General features: G+C 44.6%; 2 protein-coding genes across 2 annotated transcripts in view; one reads left to right on the top strand and one right to left on the bottom strand.

The window, feature by feature from the left end:
• The window catches only part of LOC306764574 (dematin-like), a gene marked incomplete at both ends in the record, with an annotated part of 40,568 nt that extends 28,985 nt beyond the window's left edge, over positions 1-11,583 (top strand). The window contains 12 exons of the mRNA XM_079251748.1: positions 286-330; positions 2,560-2,743; positions 3,714-3,758; positions 3,959-4,111; positions 4,256-4,362; positions 4,440-4,545; positions 7,753-7,811; positions 7,887-7,929; positions 8,107-8,114; positions 8,198-8,254; positions 10,446-10,526; positions 11,470-11,583. Coding sequence (XP_079107874.1) covers positions 286-330; positions 2,560-2,743; positions 3,714-3,758; positions 3,959-4,111; positions 4,256-4,362; positions 4,440-4,545; positions 7,753-7,811; positions 7,887-7,929; positions 8,107-8,114; positions 8,198-8,254; positions 10,446-10,526; positions 11,470-11,583 — 1,002 coding nt within the window. The remainder of the gene's footprint in view (positions 1-285; positions 331-2,559; positions 2,744-3,713; positions 3,759-3,958; positions 4,112-4,255; positions 4,363-4,439; positions 4,546-7,752; positions 7,812-7,886; positions 7,930-8,106; positions 8,115-8,197; positions 8,255-10,445; positions 10,527-11,469) is intronic.
• Positions 11,584-18,027: 6,444 nt separating this feature from the next.
• Positions 18,028-24,544, bottom strand: part of LOC306764228 (actin filament-associated protein 1-like 2) — a 29,482-nt gene continuing 22,965 nt past the window's right edge. The window contains exons 12-16 of the mRNA XM_079251304.1: positions 22,672-22,789; positions 21,609-21,690; positions 21,334-21,500; positions 21,135-21,245; positions 18,028-20,923 (exon numbers count right to left, since the gene is read on the bottom strand). Coding sequence (XP_079107430.1) covers positions 20,897-20,923; positions 21,135-21,245; positions 21,334-21,500; positions 21,609-21,690; positions 22,672-22,789 — 505 coding nt within the window. The 3' untranslated portion in view covers positions 18,028-20,896. The remainder of the gene's footprint in view (positions 20,924-21,134; positions 21,246-21,333; positions 21,501-21,608; positions 21,691-22,671; positions 22,790-24,544) is intronic.

Here is a 24,544-nt window from a genome sequence, read left to right as displayed (position 1 = left end):
TGGCGCTGCAGATCAATACTGCCGCCATCGGGTCAAAATCGGAACTACAACAATGTTCTCGGACATTTTCCTTCTGCAGACGACGTTTAAAAAGAATCACAGGCGTCTCCAGCAGAATGTTCTGGAATATTTTCAGTAAATTCTTGACGTTTTGTCTGAGGAGACGCAGTTAGCAGAAGGTTGGACTGGGACGAATGTTTAAAACCAGTTTGAAACCTGGTCTTTCCTCTCAGTCTAGTTGTAGAAGCAAGTTTTTCATCCGTTTTTGTCTTTTTCTTCCTCCAGAGATCCTTGTCTCCTCGCTCCATCTCTCCTCCTCCCTCCCCGGAGGTAAGTTAACATCTCACAGTGCCGTCTATCCAGACGATTCCTCTTCACTGACGCTGAAAACTGGAGAAAATGTGCTGATTATAGAGGAGGTCAGAGGTCACAGCACGGTCCATAAAACAGGCTGAAAGGGGGACGGAGGAAACAAAGACTTCGTATAGAAGCAGACTTCTTCCTCAGCTGCGTCGTGCAGCGTCGTGCGTGTGTGATGGTTTATTAGCATTCAGCATTTCTCTGCATGCTTTCTGTGGAGACGTTTCTGGACGTTGTGCAGAACATTAGCAGCTGCAGATCATGATCTTAGGACAGAACAATGTGCAAGGACCGCTTCAGCGTCAGGTTCAGCTGAGTGTAGGAGACGATCGACTCCCCCAACAGCGTGTGCACGGGTCGAGTCCGGCTTCGCCGTGCAGCTCAGCAGAACATAAAAACTGATCAAACCGTCATTTAACAGCAACAGATCCAGGACTCAGAAAGCCCGTTCCCTCTGGTAAAATGGATTTATGAAACCACTACAAGAAATAAACTAAGGCCACACATGACCATGATAACAACACCTGACAGGATCTCTGGGTTTTGTTGTCTTCTGGACCATCAGTGCGATTTGGCAGGTTTTCATTGTTTCCCTGCTCCAACACATCAAATGGATCCAACAGCTTCTTGCTAACTTCTTCACAGTGACCCTTTGTTTTCAGTCAGGTGTGTTGGAGCAGGAAAACAACTTGAGGACTGGAGACTTCTGACTGTAGATGATGATGGATTCAGCTCCTGCTTTCATCATTCGTACGCTGGGATCAGTCAGACGGGAATGTTTTGGGAATCACACGAATCACATCGTTGTGCTCCCGTTTCCTTCATTTGATAAATGGGAGCCTTTTCATTTGCAGCTAGGATCCAAGGTCAGCCTTTAGCTTCAGAGCAGCTAACGATGCGACCAGGAGGCGCAGCCGCTGGAGTGGAGGTTTTATTAGTCCTGAGGAGGTCCGACAGACTGCAGTCCTAAGGCCTCAACACACGAGGCCCCTCCTCCAGACGGGCGACTGTCTGCCTGCAAAGTTTCCCCCTCGTTCACGTCCGCACCAAGCGGCAACCTCCGGCGGTTAAAAGTGAGGCCGATGCAGAAGTGCATAAAACTGCAGTTCCCCCTTCATCCACTAGGGGCTGCAAAACAGAGCGAATCCCCATAGACTCCCATGTTAAAAAGACCAACTTCACAGCAGAAATAAACATGTTTACAGCAGAAACAAACATGTTTACAGCAGAAACAAACATGTTTACAGCAGGAATAAACACGTTTACAGCAGGAATAAACACGTTTACAGCAGGAATAAACACGTTTACAGCAGGAATAAACATGTTTACAGCAGAAACAAACATGTTTACAGCAGAAACAAACATGTTTACAGCAGGAATAAACACGTTTACAGCAGGAATAAACATGTTTACAGCAGGAATAAACATGTTTACAACAGAAATAAAAATGTTTACAGCCTGGTTCAAAAATCCATTTTCGGTTTAATAGGTCAGGTTTACCTTCATGACAACTGTGGGGGAAGTGAATTTTTTTCTAACTCGCCCGTTTAAAAGTAATTTAATCTCAAAGTTCGGCATATTTAGGGGCGTGTCCATTTGATTGACAGGTACCCGATTTCCCGCTTCAAGTCAGAAGAACGTGGAACAACCGCGGTTTTTAGCTGGTTAACAACGTGACTTAGCCCGCTTACTTCAGTTAGCTGGTTATCTCCTGTTATCTCCGGGTCAATCATCCACCATGACACTCACAGCCCCCCTCTCAGCTCCACCTCTTTGTCCATATTTGTATTTTCCGGGCGAGACGACACGCATGACCCTGCCAAGATGGTGATGGTAGGAACCGCCCACCGAGCTTCAATTCAGCTCTTCAGAAACCTACGGGTGACGTCACGGAGGCTCCGCCCATCTTTTATATACAGTCTATGGTCCGCACACACACACACACTGCTCGCATGGCTCTACAACCAATCAGGACGCTAGACGGAGTCTGTCTTGAGCTCTGACGTCACATGACGACCTTCAGGATATTTCCTGGTTTTAACAGACGATGAACCACGTGGTCTTTTTCTGCAGAGTCAGCAGAACGGTTTCTGCCACCTGCAGCGAGGTCTCCTGACTCTTTTTGGTTGGATGTTCAGGGGACGTTTTTATTGCGTCCCAACCTTTCTCTGACCTCCATGTGTCCTGCTGTCTGACCAGAACTCTTCCAAGGAGTCCAGGGAATGGCTGGAGAACCGATCCCCCGGAGGCTCTTCCCCTGGCTCCATCATCCAGAGCAGCAGGACTCAGAGCACACACACCCCGCCAACGCTCAGCATGGCGAACACACACACCACACAGAGTTCTGCCACCAAGAGTGCCCTGCTCCACTTCCACCGGCCCGGTAAGAACCTTTCTTTGTTTTATAATTCATGTCTCTCTGACGTCAGACACGCCAGATCATCATCCAGCAGAAACAACTAAAACTGGGTTCAGGATGATGGGAAGCGTGGTCTTCCAGGAAGACGTGGTGGGAAGACGTCCGGAGTGATGGTGGTCCGTTACACGTCTGGTGAAACCAGATGGAAGAAAGGCAACAGTAGAACTCTGGACCGGGTTTATTAGTGGACTTTGGATTTGTGTGTTTTCTAAATGTGTCTCGCTCCAACGGTTTGTCCAGGATCTATCCTGCCTTTAGGACCTCCACTCACCTGTTCATGATGTGCACGGCAGTATTTTTCTTGGAATCAGTGTCAGATCAGCGGGAACGTTCACATCAGTGACTAAATTCCGTCCAGCGATTTGTGAGTTTTTTAAGGTGGATTTTCCTTAATATGGACATGTGACGGATAAACGACGGGCCAATCAGAGACGGCGTGCTGAACACGTCATCAGAGCCAGGCGCGAACTACGCAGGTGTCACTTTATTGCTGTTGCTTCATCGGACTTTTGATCACCATGGCAACCATGTCTGAGCATCTTCTAGCATTATTTTTCTCTGCTTCTTCAAGCGAGCAGCTCGCTGCCAAAGCAAACTGTCCCACAGACGTCTTAAAGTCCGGGGTCCAGCTTCAGGTCCTGGACACGTTCTTTTCTAGACCAGGAGGAACCCAGGGCCTCTTTATCTCTTTTCTTTTCTCATCAATGCAAGATTTAGGAGAAAACAGCTGGAAGTAAATCAATCTGCAGACGATGAGGAAGCAGAGATAAAGGAGAGCCAGTGAGATACGGTGTCCCTGGATGGACAGTTTATGATGAAGTAGCTTCCAAACTTCTCATTTTAACTCCTGAGGATCATAAAACCACGAAGCTCTGCTCTGCATGTTGCAGATGAAGATAGAAGAACTTTAACTGAAAGCTTTTCTCTCTTTCAGAAAATAACACCAACATCTACAAGAAGCCTCCCATCTACAAACAAGGTAAGTTATCAGTGTTTCATCGATAAAAGAACTTTCTGATCTGATGAATGAAGCTGTGGTCTGTAGCCGGAGATAAACAGTTCAGCTGGATGTGGGTCAGCTGCAGACCCCTGCCCTGCAAACCAGCACGCATGCACTCGTAGTGTTTAATCAGCTTTAACATGCTGTGTGTGTGTGTGTGTGTGTGTGTGTGTGTGCAGATGTGTCGTCCCCGACTGTCCCTCAGGGGAAACACATCGAAGATCTGATCATTGAGTCCTCCAAGTTCCCGGCAGCTCAGCCACCAGATCCAAACCAGCCCTCCAAAATCGAGACGGACTACTGGCCCTGCCCCCCCTCCCTGGCTGTGATTGGTACGATCCAAGCCAGTACACACACTCACACACACACTAAAACAAATGAAATCCCTCGCGCTACATGGAGAGTGTATTAGAAAGATGAGATTTTCCAGGTGTTCTGGATAACACCTGCTTCCTTGCTTCCTTTCCTCCCTGCAGAAAAGGAGTGGAAGAGGAGGGATGTGAGGGATGAAGAGGAGGAGGAAGGAGAGCTGGGTGATGAGCTGTGGGGTCTCAGAGCGCTTCAGAAGCAAGAACTGAACAAGGTGGGAGATGTTCTCAGGTGTGTGTCCAGCGAGGACCGGGTCCCTCTAACCCGCTACGTGTCTCTGTCTTTCACCAGATTCAGTCCAATCTGGGGAAAATCATCCTGAAGGAGGAGCTGGAGAAGTCTGCCGCTCCTCTGAGGAGGAAAACCCGCTCCCTGCCGGAGCGCAGCCGGAAGTCCGGTATGTAAACTCCGCTGTCGCCTCTGCAGACACATTCAGTTCAATATGTCCATCAGGAGGGACCAACACGTCCATCAGGAGGGACCAACACGTCCATCAGGAGGGACCAACATGTCCATCAGGAGGGACCAACACGTCCATCAGGAGGGACCAACACGTCCATCAGGAGAGACCAACATGTCCATCAGGAGGGACCAACATGTCCATCAGGAGGGACCAACACGTCCATCAGGAGGGACCAACATGTCCATCAGGAGGGACCAACACGTCCATCAGGAGGGACCAACATGTCCATCAGGAGGGACCAACACGTCCATCAGGAGAGACCAACATGTCCATCAGGAGGGACCAACACGTCCATCAGGAGGGACCAACACGTCCATCAGGAGGGACCAACACGTCCATCAGGAGGGACCAACATGTCCATCAGGAGGGACCAACATGTCCATCAGGAGGGACCAACACGTCCATCAGGAGAGACCAACACGTCCATCAGGAGGGACCAACACGTCCATCAGGAGGGACCAACATGTCCATCAGGAGGGACCAACATGTCCATCAGGATGGACCAACACGTCCATCAGGAGGGACCAACACGTCCATCAGGAGAGACCAACATGTCCATCAGGAGGGACCAACACGTCCATCAGGAGGGACCAACACGTCCATCAGGAGAGACCAACATGTCCATCAGGAGGGACCAACATGTCCATCAGGAGGGACCAACACGTCCATCAGGAGGGACCAACATGTCCATCAGGAGGGACCAACACGTCCATCAGGAGGGACCAACATGTCCATCAGGAGAGACCAACACGTCCATCAGGAGGGACCAACACGTCCATCAGGAGGGACCAACACGTCCATCAGGAGAGACCAACACGTCCATCAGGAGAGACCAACATGTCCATCAGGAGGGACCAACATGTCCATCAGGAGGGACCAACACGTCCATCAGGAGGGACCAACATGTCCATCAGGAGGGACCAACACGTCCATCAGGAGGGACCAACACGTCCATCAGGAGGGACCAACATGTCCATCAGGAGGGACCAACACGTCCATCAGGAGAGACCAACACGTCCATCAGGAGAGACCAACACGTCCATCAGGAGGGACCAACACGTCCATCAGGAGGGACCAACACGTCCATCAGGAGGGACCAACACGTCCATCAGGAGAGACCAACACGTCCATCAGGAGGGACCAACACGTCCATCAGGAGGGACCAACATGTCCATCAGGAGAGACCAACATGTCCATCAGGAGGGACCAACATGTCCATCAGGAGAGACCAACATGTCCATCAGGAGAGACCAACACGTCCATCAGGAGAGACCAACACGTCCATCAGGAGGGACCAACATGTCCATCAGGAGGGACCAACACGTCCATCAGGAGGGACCAACACGTCCATCAGGAGGGACCAACATGTCCATCAGGAGGGACCAACATGTCCATCAGGAGGGACCAACACGTCCATCAGGAGGGACCAACACGTCCATCAGGAGGGACCAACATGTCCATCAGGAGGGACCAACACGTCCATCAGGAGGGACCAACATGTCCATCAGGAGGGACCAACACGTCCATCAGGAGGGACCAACACGTCCATCAGGAGGGACCAACACGTCCATCAGGAGGGACCAACATGTCCATCAGGAGAGACCAACACGTCCATCAGGAGGGACCAACATGTCCATCAGGAGGGACCAACACGTCCATCAGGAGGGACCAACACGTCCATCAGGAGGGACCAACATGTCCATCAGGAGAGACCAACATGTCCATCAGGAGAGACCAACACGTCCATCAGGAGAGACCAACACGTCCATCAGGAGGGACCAACACGTCCATCAGGAGGGACCAACATGTCCATCAGGAGGGACCAACACGTCCATCAGGAGGGACCAACACGTCCATCAGGAGAGACCAACATGTCCATCAGGAGAGACCAACACGTCCATCAGGAGGGACCAACACGTCCATCAGGAGAGACCAACACGTCCATCAGGAGGGACCAACATGTCCATCAGGAGAGACCAACACGTCCATCAGGAGGGACCAACATGTCCATCAGGAGGGACCAACATGTCCATCAGGAGGGACCAACATGTCCATCAGGAGGGACCAACACGTCCATCAGGAGGGACCAACATGTCCATCAGGAGGGACCAACATGTCCATCAGGAGGGACCAACATGTCCATCAGGAGAGACCAACATGTCCATCAGGAGAGACCAACACGTCCATCAGGAGGGACCAACATGTCCATCAGGAGGGACCAACATGTCCATCAGGAGAGACCAACATGTCCATCAGGAGGGACCAGGCGGTTACTGGGAGGGTTTAGAATCCACTGGGAAGCAGACAGAAGTCCAGTTTCCAGACACACGTGTCCAAAATGATTAATGTTTTTAAATATTTGACTGTTTGAACTGTTTGACAGGTTTATTTTATCCTGCAAACACAGTGATGTTTTTCAGTTTTTACTTATTTCATTCATTTTATTCCATTTTATAAACTTATTTATAAAATAAAATGTTGTAATACAATTTATTATTTATGTAATAGAAATATTTCATAAGAACTTATTTTCTCCTGTTCATCAAACCTAATATTTATTACGTACGAATACAGATTAAATTATAAATGTATTTATTTCTCAGAGTGACAGGATCAAAAAACTAAAACAATCCACCTCCACCCGTCTCTGTTAGGACTTCATTTCAATCACACTGGCTATGACCAGTCAGTCCTCGGATACCACCTGCCTTGAATGTTAAAATGTGACATTTTTTGTTCCACTAAAAGCTGGATCTTTGGTTCCAAACCACACATTTATAGTTATATTTAGGTAAAATGTGCCGAATCAGAATAAAACTTGTTGAAATAGTTTGATCTGTAATGTTATTATGTTAGTATTGGTGAGGTAACTTCAGAAAGGATGGGTCATTTATTACAACCTGATGAAATCTTACACAGTTATAACAGCAGTAATAACCACAGTCACCATAATGTTCACATAAACAGGTTTGGTATCGGCAAACATTCAAGTCTCAGGTATCGGATCTGAACTTTGACAGTAATCTGTTGGATGTTGTTGGGAATATAAAGATGAACATTTCTCAGGTTGAACGTGAAGTTTTCTCTCAGCACAAACACTGAAATCATCCTGAGGAACCTTCGCCTTGTTTCTGCCTGCAGGCTCCATCATCTCCAAGGCGGTGTACTTCCCAGCATCCTCTAAGAGCGGCCTGTCCCGGGTGAGTAGCCGCGACGACACACACCAAGCTGCAGCAGTGTGAGTCGCATGGTGAACATCTGCTCTGTGTTTGCAGCTGCAGTCGGCAGAGTTCAGCTCCTTGGAGAAAACCCAGACAGGTGAGAACCACATGGACTCATAAAAACCTCTGTTGACACACACTGCAGCCGTTTCTAAACGTTTGCTGGAAGAGTTAGACTGAATGGTGTGAAATCCTGCAGATGAAGCATGTTTGTTCTGTTTCATGAGCTTTGTAAAGCAGCAGATCTCTTTGCATACGTCTCTGTCATCTGCAGGTCTCCAGGTAAGCTGAACGTCGTGCATCAGCTGCAGGTCTTCCTTCCTGACCGCTTTAACCACAGACGCCATGTTTTATGTGTGTGTCAGAACGGAGACTCCAGGATGGACAGAGGAAACTCGCTGCCCAGCATGTTGGATCACAAGGTGACAAACCGGCTTTAATCTGTTGGATCTGAAACTTGGCTTCAAGCTTTAACTCTGAATCCATTTTAAAACCCAAGTTTACAAACTCTGCTTTGTAAACTGATTAAAATCATCCAGATCATCACCATCTAACAGCTAATGCTAACATTTTCATAAGTTAGGACATGAGTCGGGATTATCATGTTTATCTGAGACTGACTGATGTTGCAACGGTGTCGCGTGTCCTCTGTGGGAACTTACAGGTTTAGTGCCCTAAAGTTACACAGTCGCCCTTTAAAGGAACATCTTCATTTTTAACACTTTTTAATGTTTAAACAAGTCATTTATTACTCATGTTAAAAATCCCAGTTAATCATCTTCTTGCTGGGAGAAGCTGGTTTTGTGCACGTTGGTGTTTTGAAGAACCAAATCCACCAAAAGCAACTTTATTTCTGGAGTTTCTCCCAGTTTTCCAGCCTTACGAGAGATTTTATCATCTGATGTCTGGAAACACAATTGTTACAGCTTTTATTTTGAAGATTGTTTTTGGCATCATCTCGGCCAGAGAAGATATGTTACCATCAGGGCCTGCCTTCAAGCATCAGGAGACACTCCTCTGGACCTCCATTTGCCTCCCCACCCCTCTCCATGCTGCCTCTTATTTTATCATCTAGGTCTCTGGAAGGGCAGTGTGTAAAGCCGTTCCATCCTTCATGAGAAGCAAGAACTGACTTCTTGCTCTCGAGGCTGCAAAAAAAAAAAAAACGTCTTGTTCGTCAGGTCCATCCATCCTCCAGAAGCAGGTCTGCAGCGGGGAGGGGTCACTGCGGGGGGCGATGTCTGCTTTATGTCCCATGAACCCGGTTGTTACCTCCACCAAGGAGGTCATGTTTTTCCAGCCGTCTTTGTGCTCAAGATAACTCAAAAGGTTACGGACGGATTGTTATAAACATTTCCAGAGTTGTTGCAAATGTAAAAATGAAGAACTGATTAAATTCTGGTGGTGATCCGGATCACCGTTTGGATCCAGGAATGTTTTAAAAGGATTCTTTAACATCGTGCTTGGCGGAGGTTTCCGCTCTCCGAGTTTGTCCACAGCGGGGCGGGGCGGGTCGTGCGCGCGGCGGGGCGGGTCGTGCGCGCGGCGGGGCGGGTCGTGCATGCAGCAGGGTCCGAGTGTTTTAATGCCACATGTAAAAATGTTGGTACTTTCTCACCACCTCGATCAGATGTTTTATCAAAACAATCTGATTTACCTGCAACAGTAAAAACACGGAAGCAGAAACTCCGCTTCATGCTTTCTCCGTGTTAACCACGCCCACCTCACATGTTCGACCAATCACACGATACTTCTCGGAGCCCCGCAAGAAAAAAGTTCTGCAGTCCGGTGTGTCGAGAACTGTCTTCAAACACGTCCGCAAGAACAAAATGACGTCATTTTCTTCTCGGAGCCTCGAGAAGAAGAAAAGAGTTCTCGCTTCTCGTGGAGGATGGAATAAGCTTGACTCTGTGATGGTCATGTGACCCTCCAGCTTATCTCCGGAGGTTCTCCAGCGTTTCTATCCGTCCAGGAGGTTTATAATCCAGACACAACATGTAGTGTTTATTCAGAGACTCTAGATGGTAAATCCACCATTATTTATCACATCTTCATCACCATCACTACCATGTTGCTAAGAGACCTCTATTTTCACCTGGACATGATGATGAAGACACTTCCTGTCAGACTTTCCACCAATCAGAGAGCTTAAACTGACGGTAACGTCCAATCAGGAGCAGCCAAAGATCAACAAGTGATGAGAAAAGCAGGAAAATAATGATCCTCTATGGCTGGAATAAAGCCAGGAAGACGTTTGGGATGCAGCTGAGGTGGAGGTGCTGCAGTGAGGAGAGCAGGTAGATAGTAGCAGGAAGACGTGTGGAAACATGGAAACAGTGTTTGTGTGTGTGTGTGTGTGTGTGTGTGTGTGTGTGTGTGTGTGTGTGTGTGTTGAAGAGAATGATGTGCAGATGAAAAAGGCTTGGTCACTGCTGATCTGTGTGTTTCTACAAAGTTCTGTTGTGAAAAAGATGAATGTAAAGGAGATCAGCAGCCATGGCGTCCAGCGTGTGAACAATCAGATGAAGCTCTTCTTCATGTCACTTGACAGAGGGACTGAGAAACAAAAGATGGCCGCTGTGTGTGACCTGATCTCCTGGTTTGTGTCTGTAGATCTACCCCTACGAGATGCTGGTGGTGACTCACAGAGGACGCAGTAAACTTCCTCCTGGTGTGGACCGGACCAGACTGGAGGTGAGAGCTAGTTACCATGGCTTCACCTGGAGCCGCTGGATCCTCTCACACATGAAAACATCTTTATAACTGAAGAGTTTTGGCCACTGATGGTCACCGTACATTCACAACGTGCTATACACAACTCTGCCACTGGATGTCGCCGCTTTTCTGTTTTCTGCTCGGGTTTAAACTCGGTTTGATTTGGATCCCAGCGATTGGTAAAGTCTTTTAGCTGAACTTATCCCAGTCATGTTTATATGCTACATGTTAGCATTGCTGCTATGCTACATGTTAGCGTTGCTGCCATGCTGCATGTTAGCATTGCTGCTTTGCAACAAGTTAGCATTGCTGCGATGCTACATGTTAGCATTGCTACTATGCTACATGTTAGCGTTGCTGCTATGCTGCATGTTAGCATTGCTGCTTTGCAACAAGTTAGCATTGCTGCGATGCTACATGTTAGCATTGCTGCTATGCTACATGTTAGCATTGCTGCTATGCTGCATGTTAGCATTGCTGCTTTGCAACAAGTTAGCATTGCTGCCATGCTGGATGTTAGCATTGCTGCTATGCTACATGTTAGCATTGCTGCTATGCTACATGTTAGCATTGCTGCTATGCTACATGTTAGCATTGCTGCGAAGCTACATGTTGGCATTGCTGCTATGCTGCATGTTGGCATTGCTGCTATGCTGCATGTTAGCATTGCTGCTATGCTACATGTTAGCATTGCTGCGATGCTACATGTTGGCATTGCTGCTATGCTGCATGTTAGTATTGCTGCTATGCTACATGGCAGCATTGCTGATATACTGCATGTTAGCATTGCTGCTATGCTACATGTTAGCATTGCTGCTATACTGCATGTTAGCATTGCTGCTATGCTACATGTTAGTATTGCTGCTATGCTACACACAGGCTAATGGTTTTCCTGTCTCTCTGTGTGTCTCCTGTCCTGCAGAGACACCTGTCTCAAGAGGAGTTCTTCAGTGTTTTCGGGATGTCCATTGAGGACTTTGATCGTCTCTCTTTATGGAAGAGGAATGACCTGAAGAAGAGGGTCTGTCTCTTCTGACGCAGACAGGACTGCATGTCCCACAATCCCCTGCTCATCCCAGATCAGCAGGCAGGAAGCCAAAAGGACTAAAAGTGTCATCATCAGCCGACACAGACACCACCGCCATCGATGCTTCATTTTGTAGACGTCAGGCAGCTTCAGGTTTGCAGAGAAACATGGATGCTGCACACATTAACGCCACCTGTTTAGCGCCAGCTTCAGTCATGAACCACAGCGCAACGGAGCGAGCACAAATAAAAGGTCTGTAGGTGAGAGGATGAGGAAGCGAAACAGAAAGGTTGAGAGAGGAAAGCAGCAGTTTTGTTGTAAAGCTGATTCTTTGCAGGAAATGTTGAATCTCTAAACTCATAAACAACTCTCCACACGTCATGCAAGCACCACTTTCATCTGAAGCCCTTTCTAAACCTCCATTAAAGCAACATTCCAGCTGACTCTGAGTCAGTTCAGCACATAAACCGGTGAGCAGCCTCTGAAACAGAGCGCTCCTATTGGCTTAGCCAGCTATGATGTCATACTGACAATGATCTTTCCCAGCACTGAGATGAAAAACAAGGAGGCAGTTTGATGGTTGTCATGTAGACCGATGCTAACCAGGTGGGGTTCTGTGGCTTCACAATGTCTGGCTTTATAATCAAACTCCTCCAACTTTCAGCACGTCTGAACCGTAAAAAGGAGCAAAGTGGAGTCAATGCTGTGAGTCAAATGTGGGCCAAACAAACCTGCACATGTGGGTCTAAAATGGACCAAACAGGTTTTTCAGTCTGGCTACAGAGGTGACTGAGTGAAAGTCGACAGACGTTAGGATGCATTCGCATCAGGAGAGTCCTGAAGGTTGAATCCAGGAGTCATGGACCAGCAGTCTGAGGCTTCGCGGGGCGAAACGGAGGAAATGTTTGGGTGATCAGACAACAGTAAAAGCATAAATAAATCTGTTTTTCTGCTCCTGCTATGATGCTGATCCCAGAGGCTGAAGTCAGATTTCAGTCCTGGTACTCAGAAAGTCTGCTTCTGTTGGGCTGCTGTGCAAACTAAAACAGGCGCAGCTCTGGTTCCATTTGTGGACTACAAAGCAAAGTGCATTGTGGGTAAACACAACCAAACCATCCGAACATACGGGACAATAACTGCTCTGGATGGGAGAATTAGCTCACGGGGAAAACGTGGAAGCATTTGTTCTGGTAGAAATCTGATCAAACCAGACCACGAGGTTCCATATGTTCTTGCCTCTGGTGGAGACTGAAACGGCGGACTATCCTGATGGGATGCATCCTCGGTGTCGTCAGCGGCACCAAAACCAGCTCAGCTTCCGTTTGAGCTGCAATCAGACTGCCTGCTCCTTGATTTTTCTCTCTAATCCAGCAAAAGCCACTGCCACACACACAGACACACAGAAACACACACCTTATAAAAGCCGAGCTAAGACGTGAGGCTCAACTCTGCCTCCACGCAGCTCCGTTCCTCCAATCAGCACATTGTAGACGTTCCGTGTCGGGTAAAGTTGCTCCATGACCAAATGATGTGCAGCTATTTTTTACCTCTGCAGACAAGTGGCATGTTTGTTATGAACTAAATCTAAATGAACGTGTAAGAATCATCCGCAGGACATGAATGTTAAAATGAAAATAAGTTTTCTGAGGTTTTTGATGACAGAAGAATGATGGAAAATCACTTGATATTTTTCACTTTAACTTGAAATGAACTGATTTCATCATTAACACTTGAGTATGTGTGTGAAATCATTAGCACCTGTAGTTAAATGTCCGTTTCACTCACCAGCATTGTATCTGACTGGCAGATTGAATCTCAATCTGTTTAGCAAAATGTGACAATATTCAGCATATTTAACACCTTAAGTCATATTAAAAAAGTTTTTAGAAAAAACAGGTTTTGAGGCATGACTGAACCGGATTCACTGGTGATGTATTGCAAAGCTTTATTCATCATCAACAAACCGGATTGAAGCAGCTAGTTTGTAAACTAACGACATGATCGCTAGCCTCTGCAGAGAAACCCAAAACATCAGACATATTAGCAGCTTATAATCGGGTAAGTAGGACTGTTTGCCTTTATATTTTTAACATAAAGACAGTGCACACGTCAAACCCTGAATTCCATTTCTGTCGAGACCTGGTAATGCCATCAAACCCAGATCAGGGTTAGCTCACTTTCCAGGATAAATATTATTAGCATAACAAGCTGCTAGCGATGCATCATTCTGGATTTTGCACTTAAAATTAGATTTAATGACACATAAACCAGCATTAAAATTTTAAAATAGTTTATTCCTGTAGTTTTCAGCAGTATTTATTCATGTTTTAGTCATTTTTGCATGGGACAGCCATGTTGGATTCTGTGAATGTAACTTCGAAGGTTCCTATCATTTTCTTAGTCAGAAGTTTGACAATTCCAGTTTATTTTCCCATCTAATGACTCAGAGCAGATGAAGAGACTGGATCAGACCCTTAGAAACATGTTGCAGAAGAAGATTCCTGCGATAGGTGCTCTGATTTCAGCTTAAACTAATAAACAATATGATCACCTCTGAGTAAAGTAAGCTAACGGTGGTCTGTTTGCCTCAAAAACATGAAGGAAGCTAGCGGGTGAAACCATGCAACACGGACTGTTAGGACACCAAAGCTTCTGTAAAGATGCATTTGGAGATTCGACAGCTCAGAAATTATAATCCTTAATGGTGACATGATGTTTTGTTGCTACTTGCTAATAATAGCTAGCCTCATCAGTGAGCACACTTATGGGATTTCCAAAGTTATTCCCATGTTTACTTAAATAACTGCAAAAGTTTCACGATTCTTGCTTTTAATTCATTAAAGTTTGTACTTTTTCAAATTGGCAGGATTTAAATGTGACAAACCTTTTCCTAATTACTTCGTCACAATGTTTTTTCAAAGTTAAAAGTAAATTTAAGATATAGAAAGTCTAAATGCATCAGTGCTTCCCGCTAAATGAATTTCCAAAGCTTGCTGATGTTCCTTCTGTAAAACATCTCTGTCTCTGAGCCTTTTGGAGGCTAGCAGTCTGCTCTCACCACTGATCCTTCCTGTGTTTTACTGAATGCACCTTTAAATCCGTGTTCAGCAGCTCAAACCAGCCTGAAGTTTCAGCTCAGATTAAACTCACGTTCACTGCACTGATATTTAGAAAAAAACACCAAATCCTGCTTCACGTCCGCCTTGCAGCTTCCTGTATCTGTAGGACAAGACTAGAAGCTGGACGGAGAAGTGTCAGAGTGAGCAAGCATTGGTCACTTTACTTTGAGATGCTTTCCTGTTTTCTTTATTTATATTTTCTTTCTTTCTGGAATGATTCAGATGCTGTTTTTACTGAAACTGAGAGGATTCACGCTTTGTTGTGATTAGGTTTGTGTAGTTGGAGTTGCTGTGACTGACACCATGATGACACAAAGATTGTTCCATGTTTCTCTTTTTGTACATTTTAAGGTGTTTTCTTCTGTTTTTATTGAGTTGCTTTAACACACGGGACGACTTTGACGCTTGTCGACGACTCTGATGCGCTTATGGCTGCGATCGGTCTTTATGTGAACCAGACCGGCTCTAACAGCTTTGTGATTCAGATATGAACAAGCAGTCAAACATTTCCTGATGCATCGGCATAAATGTTGCCCTGAGACACTTAGAAACTTTTTGTAATTTCAAAAAGTTGAGCTGAAATTCGGGCGTCACCATTTTCTACGTATATTTGAGTTTCCAACTTTCTGCAACGAAACTGCAGTGAGATGGTTCAATACCATCGAGATTAATCTGGTTGTGGTCCAATAAAGGCTCATCGTGATTCTTCCCTCTCCACCATGTGTTCATATAAGGATTAAGTCAATCAGATTTGCTGTTAATTTGATTAAATAAGATGCTGAATCTCTGAGGTTCGGAGTCATCGACGCTGACTCAGCGGTCCGAAGTCGTCCTGCTGCTGTACATACTGAACACTGAATGGCATTCTAATATTTGCTGTTGTTTTCATATCTGGATGCAGCTGCTGTAACAGATGAATGGTGATGTGAGTGATGAACCAGGAGTTACAATAAAGAGCATTTCTATTTGCTTTCAGGATGTTGTGTCAAACTTTCTGTACGTCTTCAGGTCAAATAACATGGATGCAAAAAGTGTCTGAATGAAGTTCGTCATTCTACCTCTTTTTTCACCATATATTTTACTTTTTATTTTAATCACATGAAAGAAGCTGATTTAAGCTCGTTTTAAACATCACAGAACCCCAAAACTGCCAACCAGAACCCCGATCCCACCAATCAGAACACTAGTCCCTCCAATCAGAACCCCGATCCCATTAATTAGAACCTGAATCCCACCAATCTGAACCACAATCCCACCAATCAGAACCCTAGTCCCTCCAATCAGAACCCCGATCCCATTAATTAGAACCTGAATCCCACCAATCTGAACCACAATCCCACCAATCAGAACCCTAGTCCCTCCAATCAGAACCCCGATCCCATTAATTAGAACCTGAATCCCACCAATCTGAACCACAATCCCATCAATCAGAACCCTAGTCCCTCCAATCAGAACCCCAATCCCATTAATTAGAACCTGATTCCCACCAATCTGAACCACAATCCCATCAATCAGAACCCTAGTCCCTCCAATCAGAACCCCGATCCCATTAATTAGAACCTGAATCCCACCAATCTGAACCACAATCCCATCAATCAGAACCCTAGTCCCTCCAATCAGAACCCCAATCCCATTAATTAGAACCTGATTCCCACCAATCTGAACCACAATCCCATCAATCAGAACCCTAGTCCCTCCAATCAGAACCCCGATCCCACCAATCAGAACCCCAGTCCCATCAACCACAACCCCAGTCCCACCAACCAGAAACCCAATCCTGCCAATCAGAACCCCAATCCCATTAATTAGAACCTGATTCCCACCAATCTGAACCACAATCCCACCAATCAGAACCCTAGTCCCTCCAATCAGAACCCCAATCCCATTAATTAGAACCTGATTCCCACCAATCTGAACCACAATCCCATCAATCAGAACCCTAGTCCCTCCAATCAGAACCCCGATCCTGCCAATCAGAACCCCAATCCCATTAATTAGAACCATGATCGCACCAATTAGAACCCCAATCCCACCCTAAACCATAATAATATACAATCCAGTTGTTAGTTGTTTAATGGTCTGACCAGGTATGAGCGTCTTTCTACTTTGGTCCCTGTAACATTTTATTAGGTCCATAGACCGTATATGAAAAATGGACGGAGCCTCTGGCAGTTATAAGTGAAGCCGATGCGGAAGTGCATAAAACTGCAGTTCCCCTTTCATCCACTAGGGGCTGCAAAACAGAGCAAATCCCCATAGACTCCTATGTTAAAAAGGCCAACTTCACAGCAGGAATAAACATGTTTACAGCCTTGTAAAAAATTCTATTTTCAGTTTAATAGATCAGGTTTACCTTCATGACAACTGTGGGGGGGAGTGAATTTTTTCTAACTCGCCCGTTTAAAAGTAATTTAATCTCCAAGTTCGGCATATTTAGGGGCGTGTCCTTTTGATTGACAGGTACCCGATCTCCTGCTTCAAGTCAGAAGAACGTAGAACAACCGCGGTTTTTAGCCGGTTAACAACATGACTTAGCTTTAGCCCGCTTACCTCCGTTAGCTGGTTAGCTCCTGTTATCTCCGGGTTAGCTCGGTTAGCTCTTAGCTACAGAAAGCTCGGAGTTCGCTCGATGTCAATCATCCACCATGACGCTCACAGCCCCCCTCTCAGCTCCACCTCTTTGCCCATATTTGTATTTTCCGAGCGAGACGATTCGCATGTCCCTGCCAAGATGGTGATGGTAGGAACCGCCCACCGAGCTTCAATTCAGCTCTTCAGAAACATATGCAGTGCAGTCTATGATTGGGTCCCACTTTGGGAACACTTTGGTTCCACATCTTGTGTCCGGTAAAATCATCTACGGGAAGTCTGGTTTCAGTGAGGATGTGAGGATTAGCCTCTCTTAAACTTTTTAAAATCTGTTAAATGTTTTTAATGAGTGAAAATACATTTTAACTCTTGCTGTCAAATGAACCGCTTTAATTCTCTTAACCACGTCTGGCCTTTATTTTATTTCTTTTTTTCTATAATTACTTAATTTATTTAATTCTTATTTCAGTTTTTTTTTTTTTTTTATCATTTATCTTTATTAATTGTTCATTCTTTTGATATTTAATAGTTTTCCTGTTTTTGTGCCATTATAATTAAATTTGGGAATAAAAGGACTGAAACAACATGTACAAAGCAAAACAAGATGTTTTCTGCTCAGAGAGAAGTCGTTTTAAAAATTATATTTTAATGTTTTACAGATCAGTGTTTGGTCATAAACAAACATTCTCCTGAGTACAAAGTACAGTAAATATAAAATACAAGAAGCGGATGTTGCGGTATGAAACGTGAGTCAGTAATTACAGTGTGCTGGTCAGTACGTGGTGAATACAGAATTTATAGAATCACACAAACTCATAAAATGTCATGTTAAATCAAAACATCACATATTTTTGTACTCGCAGCCGGGCGGTGTTCAGGGACAAGAAGGACATAAAAACAAGTTAGTCATGAACTGGCATTTTCAGTCCTGATTAAATAAACGATGAAAAAAGGGTAGAAGGAAAACACACAGGTTGTGTGTTGTCTGGACACGTGTGGATTTTACGCTGTGTTCACTTTAAATTCACCTCCTTTATTTGCTCTTTCATCTGAAATGCTGCAGATAACAGGCGGTTTGTCAGGACAGAGAGAAGAACTGTTGTGTTCACAGCCATGTTGATATTTAACATAATATTCAGTTGTACATAAGCCCCATGAATGCACCATGGAGCAGTTATACAACTAAAGTCAGCTGATGAAGCTTGTCTCGGCTTCGTTACCATGGCAGCAAACCAGTGTTATTTACTGGTATAAAACAAGTCCAGTGGGTTGGACCCTGAGAGACAAACAGAACACCGGAATAAACACCACAACCCATCAAAAGTACTTTTTAGGACGAATAAGTAGAAATAATATATAAAAAATATACCAACAAAATAAAGAAATACATTATTTTTGTGTGCATGAAATGTTATCTTTATTTTTTATGAAACTGTTTTCATCTAAGGGCTGCCGTAGTTTTCACAGTAAATCCAACAGACCAGAAGCCTCCGGGTTTTAGTATTTTAGAATAAAGCGGGAAACTCACAGAGCTGCAGCTTAAAGGCGATGTAGTGACCAATTACATCAGTTTGACATTAAAATGTAATAAAGCCAATAATGACATGGCACCTGTAATCATACCTATTTGTGAAGGGCAAACTCATCAGGAAAATCTTGTACTTCTGTATTATTAAATTATCAGCAGCCCTATTATATTTTTTTCAATATTAGATCAATTAACCAGTCAATAACATGATAACTTTTTACATTACAATTAGAATATTAAAAATTGTTGCCAACTTATTATGTTATTGGCTTGATTATAACTAAAATTGCTAAAATGACGGACAATTTTTGCAATTATTCATTTTGGATCAAAGTTATCCTACTAAAACGTTCTGAGCAACACAAACTGAAAGCTTTAATCCAGATCAAAACTAGGATTGGATTACACAATCCAAACCCATTTTTGAATGTTTTCCCTTCTGGACAACCCCTCTTCAAGATTTGATCCACTCCAAAATCCGACCAGGTTACTGGTCCATGTAGATTACAGGCTGGCTGTCCACCTTCCCTCTTGTGATTGGCTGTATTGTTTTACATTCCTGGACCAGGATTGGCTGCTCCCTCTTCCTGCTCAGCTGGATCTCGTTGGTTAGCCCTTTTTATGGAGCAAGATGATGACAATCAGGTCAGCTGGGTGTGTTTTGCACAGTTAGCCTCATCTTGTTTTGATTGTCAATCTGTACAGAGTATCTAGAGTATTTGTATAGACTTTGTAAATCTTGTTTCACTCATTATTTTTCAACCACTGGTTTCTCACATAGTGAAAGATCATAAAATCCCTTTTTCTTGTGTTTATCTTATTTCTATTTAAGAAACTTTGACAAGATAGACTTAATGTTAATAATATGGGTTTGTTTTAAAAAACAAAACATTTAACAACAAAAAACATTAAAACATAAAAAACATTTTCAGTGGGAAAAAAAAGTGTGCCTTGGCTCAGAAAAGGTTTAAATACAGTTTCTTATAAACCTTCAGTGGTGGCTTGAGACTCTTGACGCTGCACTTCTGATTTTAGTTTAACGGTTTGGCTTATATTTGTTTTTGTTTTCTAATTATTGTTCATTTGTCTTGTATTTGCTTTAGATTTCATTAAAATCTGTTTTTAGTTATGCACTTTTGTTCTATTTTAGTTTGTCAAGGACCAACAACTCATGAAGAAATCTTTATTTTAATTGATTTGTTTTTGGGATTAATGTTTGTCCTCCCTTATACCGGATGAACTGGGGGGTTTTAACATTAAATGGGGGCTCGTCCGGGACCTATCACTTTTGTGAGTGTGCAAAGTCATGAATGATTAAACTGTGGAGTTTATTGAATGCCGGAGTTTCTTTGAAGAAACACCAGCGAGCCAACAGCGTTGGTCCCAGAAACACATCAGACCACCAGGAAAATGGCTGCTATGCCAGATGTCTAGTCTGTCCCTGTTAATGGGGTTAAATTGGATGGTTTTCTTTCTGTACAAGTTGCTTTTGGCTGTTTTGTACGAGATGTTCCATGAGCAGAAAACAACAAATAAGGTATTTTTTCTCAGTCTACATCAAAGGTCTGGAAACAGCATGAAGCCCTTCATCATTCATTGTATGAAATACCAAAGAAGGATCTTTAAAATTCTGTTTAAGACATCCAATGCTACATCTGTCCTTTGTTTCACAGCATCTCTGCTTTCTTTGCCAGTGAGATGGGCTACTTCAGCTGGCAAACTTGCAATCTAAGATGTTTTAGAGGCTTCTTGATCGGGTTTGAAAAACCTTGGCAATCTCTAATAATTCTCTTTTTCCACCTTCTTCAAATGCGTTTCTCAAAACTCAAAACAACAAGGTTGTTTTGAGATTTATTTGAAATTTTTGCACAACTAAACCTACCATGGTCCAAAGTTAAAAACACGAGGCTCAAAACAAAGTTTAAAAATGCTGGTGAAACAATGGATGTAGTCTCCCTCATCCTTAACCACCAGTCAGAGCAGAGCACTGCTGCACCTTCCCCTCAGGGAATAAAGATGACTTGGGTGATATCTGCATTAATCCTACAGTGGTTGATTGGATGTGATATGGATTTGACGGCCAACATCAAGCAGCAACTTTGGTCTCCCATTCCTGTAAAAACAGGCAGAAACGGTCTATTTTGGTTGGTTTAAAACTGGGTTTATGGAGGGTTGGTAAAATAAAGTGAAGTCATATTGTACCAGTCAAATGTTTGGACACACCTTCCCATCAAATCCAATGGTTGTGACCGAACGTTTGACTGGTAGTGTTTACTGGAGACAGGAAACCGGCAGCATCACCGGTAACCTCCAGAGGTTCTCACCTTCTTCCTCTGGAAAACTTTTCCATGTTCAATGAAGAGCGCTGAGGGAGCTCGTTTCAGAGAGCTTTTAGCCGAGGCTGTCCGTCGTAGCAGTGGGTTCAGGAAGCCCACCTGGACCAGCAGGGGTTACAGCAGAAACCAGTGGAACCAGTGAGCCAAGGCAAGTTCAGGTTCAGATATCAGACTGGTTATTTCCTACCTGAGCGCGCTCTGTGCAGATGGCCAGCGACTGTCTGAAGGAGTTGCGTTTGTTTTGCTTGGCGGCGGATGCCAGGTTGGTCTCTGATCCAGCCCGGAGCTGCACCGTCCTCCTCCCGGCCAGCTCCAGCTTCTGAACGGCTCGCTGTACTTCAGCCGGCTTCCTGTCTGAAACACAAACTTCTCTGAGCTGCTTCTGTCTGCACAACTTCAGTCTTCCATCTGCCCTCCATGTGCAAGATGCTTATTTCAAATCTGAGCTGCCAGGAGACTCACTGTGGCTGCTGAGGTTGCTGTAGGTCACTGAGTCTCTGGACGATACGGAGCTGCGGTGAACTGAATCCTGAGAGTTGTGAAGCTGAAAAAAACAAACGCATCACATGATGCAGCATCTTGAGAAGATTTGAAGTTTTTAGTTTGTATAGAGTGTCCAGAGAAATGCAGAGCAGCACCCTGACAAGATCTTTGGCTTTTTCTGTTTTTTCTTGCGCACACCTGGAATTACTTTACATGTAAGTGCCACATTTTCATTTCCATTTTTTTCTGTATATTTTGTTGTGAAGACGGACCGCCAGCGGGGGCGCTGTGGCGCAGAAGTAGGTTTTGTATACAGAGCAGAGGTTAATTATCTTCAGAGGTGGAAATTCCTGGTCCAGAAAGTAAAAGTCCAGTCCGGCAGCTGTTCTGACCAGTCACCAAATGAGTTGAATCTAATGAGCAGAGTTTATGTGCCAGGTAAACGAGCCTGTAAGTGAAAACACCTGTTCTAGATGTAAAGGTAGATCCAGAAACATGGCAGGACTTTTACTTTCTGGACCAGGAATTGCCACCTCTGACTATCTGAGATTAAGGGATCTTGGGCGACAAAAGGGAAGCGGTGTTAAAAGCATGAACACTAAGCTGAAAGTTTCAGAAGAAATCAGATAAACAAGAAGAAAGCCAAGGTTAATTCCTGTCGCGGTACTCGGCCAACAACGTATTGTTTTGTTCTTTATTTTGTTGTTTTATCTGTCAATGCCTGTATTTCTCTTTAAGCTAATTCTTTTCTTGTCTGTGCCTTTTAGTTTTCACGGTGTGTTTGCGAGTCTAAACCAAGATGAGAAAGCCACTTGTGCCCGCTGCTACCAAGGTTTAATTTAGCTGATTTATTTTCTCATCGTGTAATAATCCCCATGATTACTGTGTCCAGATGGACTACAACAACAACAACTATACAACACAGAGTAACAGAGATGGTAACTTCCGGAGTTCCTGCTGGGATGCTGTGGAGTCTCAGAAATGTGTCCCGTAAACATGCTGCTCTGCTTTTCCTCTGAGCGCCTCGTAGTTGGAGTCGTACTATGTGCTCCAGGACGGAGGTGTTGGAGTAGACGGGCTGGTCTTGGCCAAATCCACTCAGCCTGAAGGGGTCGTCCATGTAAGTGTTGGAGGTGGGAAACCTGCGAGTTTGAAGCCCACTGAAAAATAGCAGCATCACAGCAAGAGATGATTTGTGACAGCTGGAGGTGTTGCTGACAAAGATGCAACAAATGAAAGAGAAGAAAAAAAACACGTTTTCCCACAGGCAGTGAATGCACCATCCCTCTCCCCAAAAGCTCAAGCTCAAAGACCCTAAAATCCCCTCCCTGATCCTTTGTTCCTGTCACTCTCACAGAAAATAAGCAGATACAATCATCAGAAACCGTTGTTCATCATGAATGACTGAAGCTAAATGTTGGCATGTAGGTGTTTCATCGTTTCCAGTTGTTAGAGGCACAAACCGGATGGTGGTGATGGAAGTCCTACAGCTCAGGCTGTAGTTGTTCTGGAGTACCGAGCAGAGTTAAAAACGGTTTACCAGTGATGGATTTGTAAATAACTTGGTTCCAATGCAACAACCTGCGAGAATGGAGCAACAGCGGCTGAAGCTGGGGTTGGTAATGTCGGGGAGCTAGCCAGATTGGAAAGTGGCACCCTGTCATGATTACAGAATGTATAGACTGCTATCAGGACAAGGAACCGCTTCACCCAGAGGAACATGTCTCTGAGCAACATCACCGCTTTAATGAGTGAGTGGACTACAATGAGGAACACCAGTAACAAAACAGATCGCAGTGTGATGGAGAACATCCAGGTTCTTTCAGAAGGTTTTTGGAGACACTTTTTATCACCATCTGTGCCGAGGAGAAACATCCTTCTCACCAGCGTGAGCTTTGGAGAACGGAGAGAGGACGATATGGTGCAGGATGCTGATTCTATATTTGACCTGTTGCCCCATTTCTGAAGTTTTAGAACGGTCCAGTCAATTCAGTCCCACTGGAAGTTGGACTGCCACTGTGCATGCAGCGTTTAGACCAAACACCTCGCGTGGCGTCATACCAGTGCAACAACAGAAATGTGACGCTATAAACATCAATGGAAAAAAACAATCATAGCTGGGAAAGCTTGTAACCCCAGAGCCAACCAGACCTTTACTTTGTTTGCAGGCATCATGTCTTTATGCCTTTTTCTTTTTCTTTTTGCACTTGCTCTTGTTGCAGGAAATAATGTTTTTTGTCCTGTAGTGAATGTATCGTGTGACCCCAGTCACTCCGCCTTAACCGGACCATACCATATTCTATGGATCTACAACGGAAGGAGGCCCAGAAATGGTCTAGTTTGGTTCAGTTGTATGGGATGGTTTTGTAATGGAAAAACACAAAATCCTGTACCCAACCATGCCAACCTGGGCTGAAACACTCAGTGGGAAACGGGGCTTTTGACAGAAATGTGTTTATATGAATGTGAAAGTAGAGTGAACTATGAAGCCAGAATACCTAAATACTTCCAGGACAAGTTGTAATTCTGCACCAGCCAGCAAGGCAGGAGGTCTTAGGTAAGTTACTGTAGACAGTCATGTCAACTAAAAGTAAGTTAGAGAATGAGTGATTGAGACTGTTAGAGATCACACTGAAAAGAAGATAGACAAAATATGTAAAGAATGGTGTCATCGGCATATACACTAAACAGACGAGAGAGCTGCCGATGTGTTTACATAGATTTTGTGTAGCGGCTGACCTATTCTACAGTCATTTAGCAGACGCTTTTATCCAAAGCAACTAATATGTGATAAGTTATCAATTAACCTCACATGCATGTTTTTGGAGGGTGGGAGGGAAGCTGGAGAACCTGGAGAGAACCCACACAGGGAGAACATGCAAACTCCACACAGAAAAGTCTACTGTTTAAACCCG

Source organism: Telmatherina bonti (assembly GCF_933228915.1).
Source record: "Telmatherina bonti genome assembly, chromosome: 13".
Taxonomy (NCBI): Eukaryota; Metazoa; Chordata; class Actinopteri; order Atheriniformes; family Telmatherinidae; genus Telmatherina; species Telmatherina bonti.
Note: the sequence above shows the minus strand (reverse complement) of the source record. Positions and strands in the feature narration are given on the sequence as shown.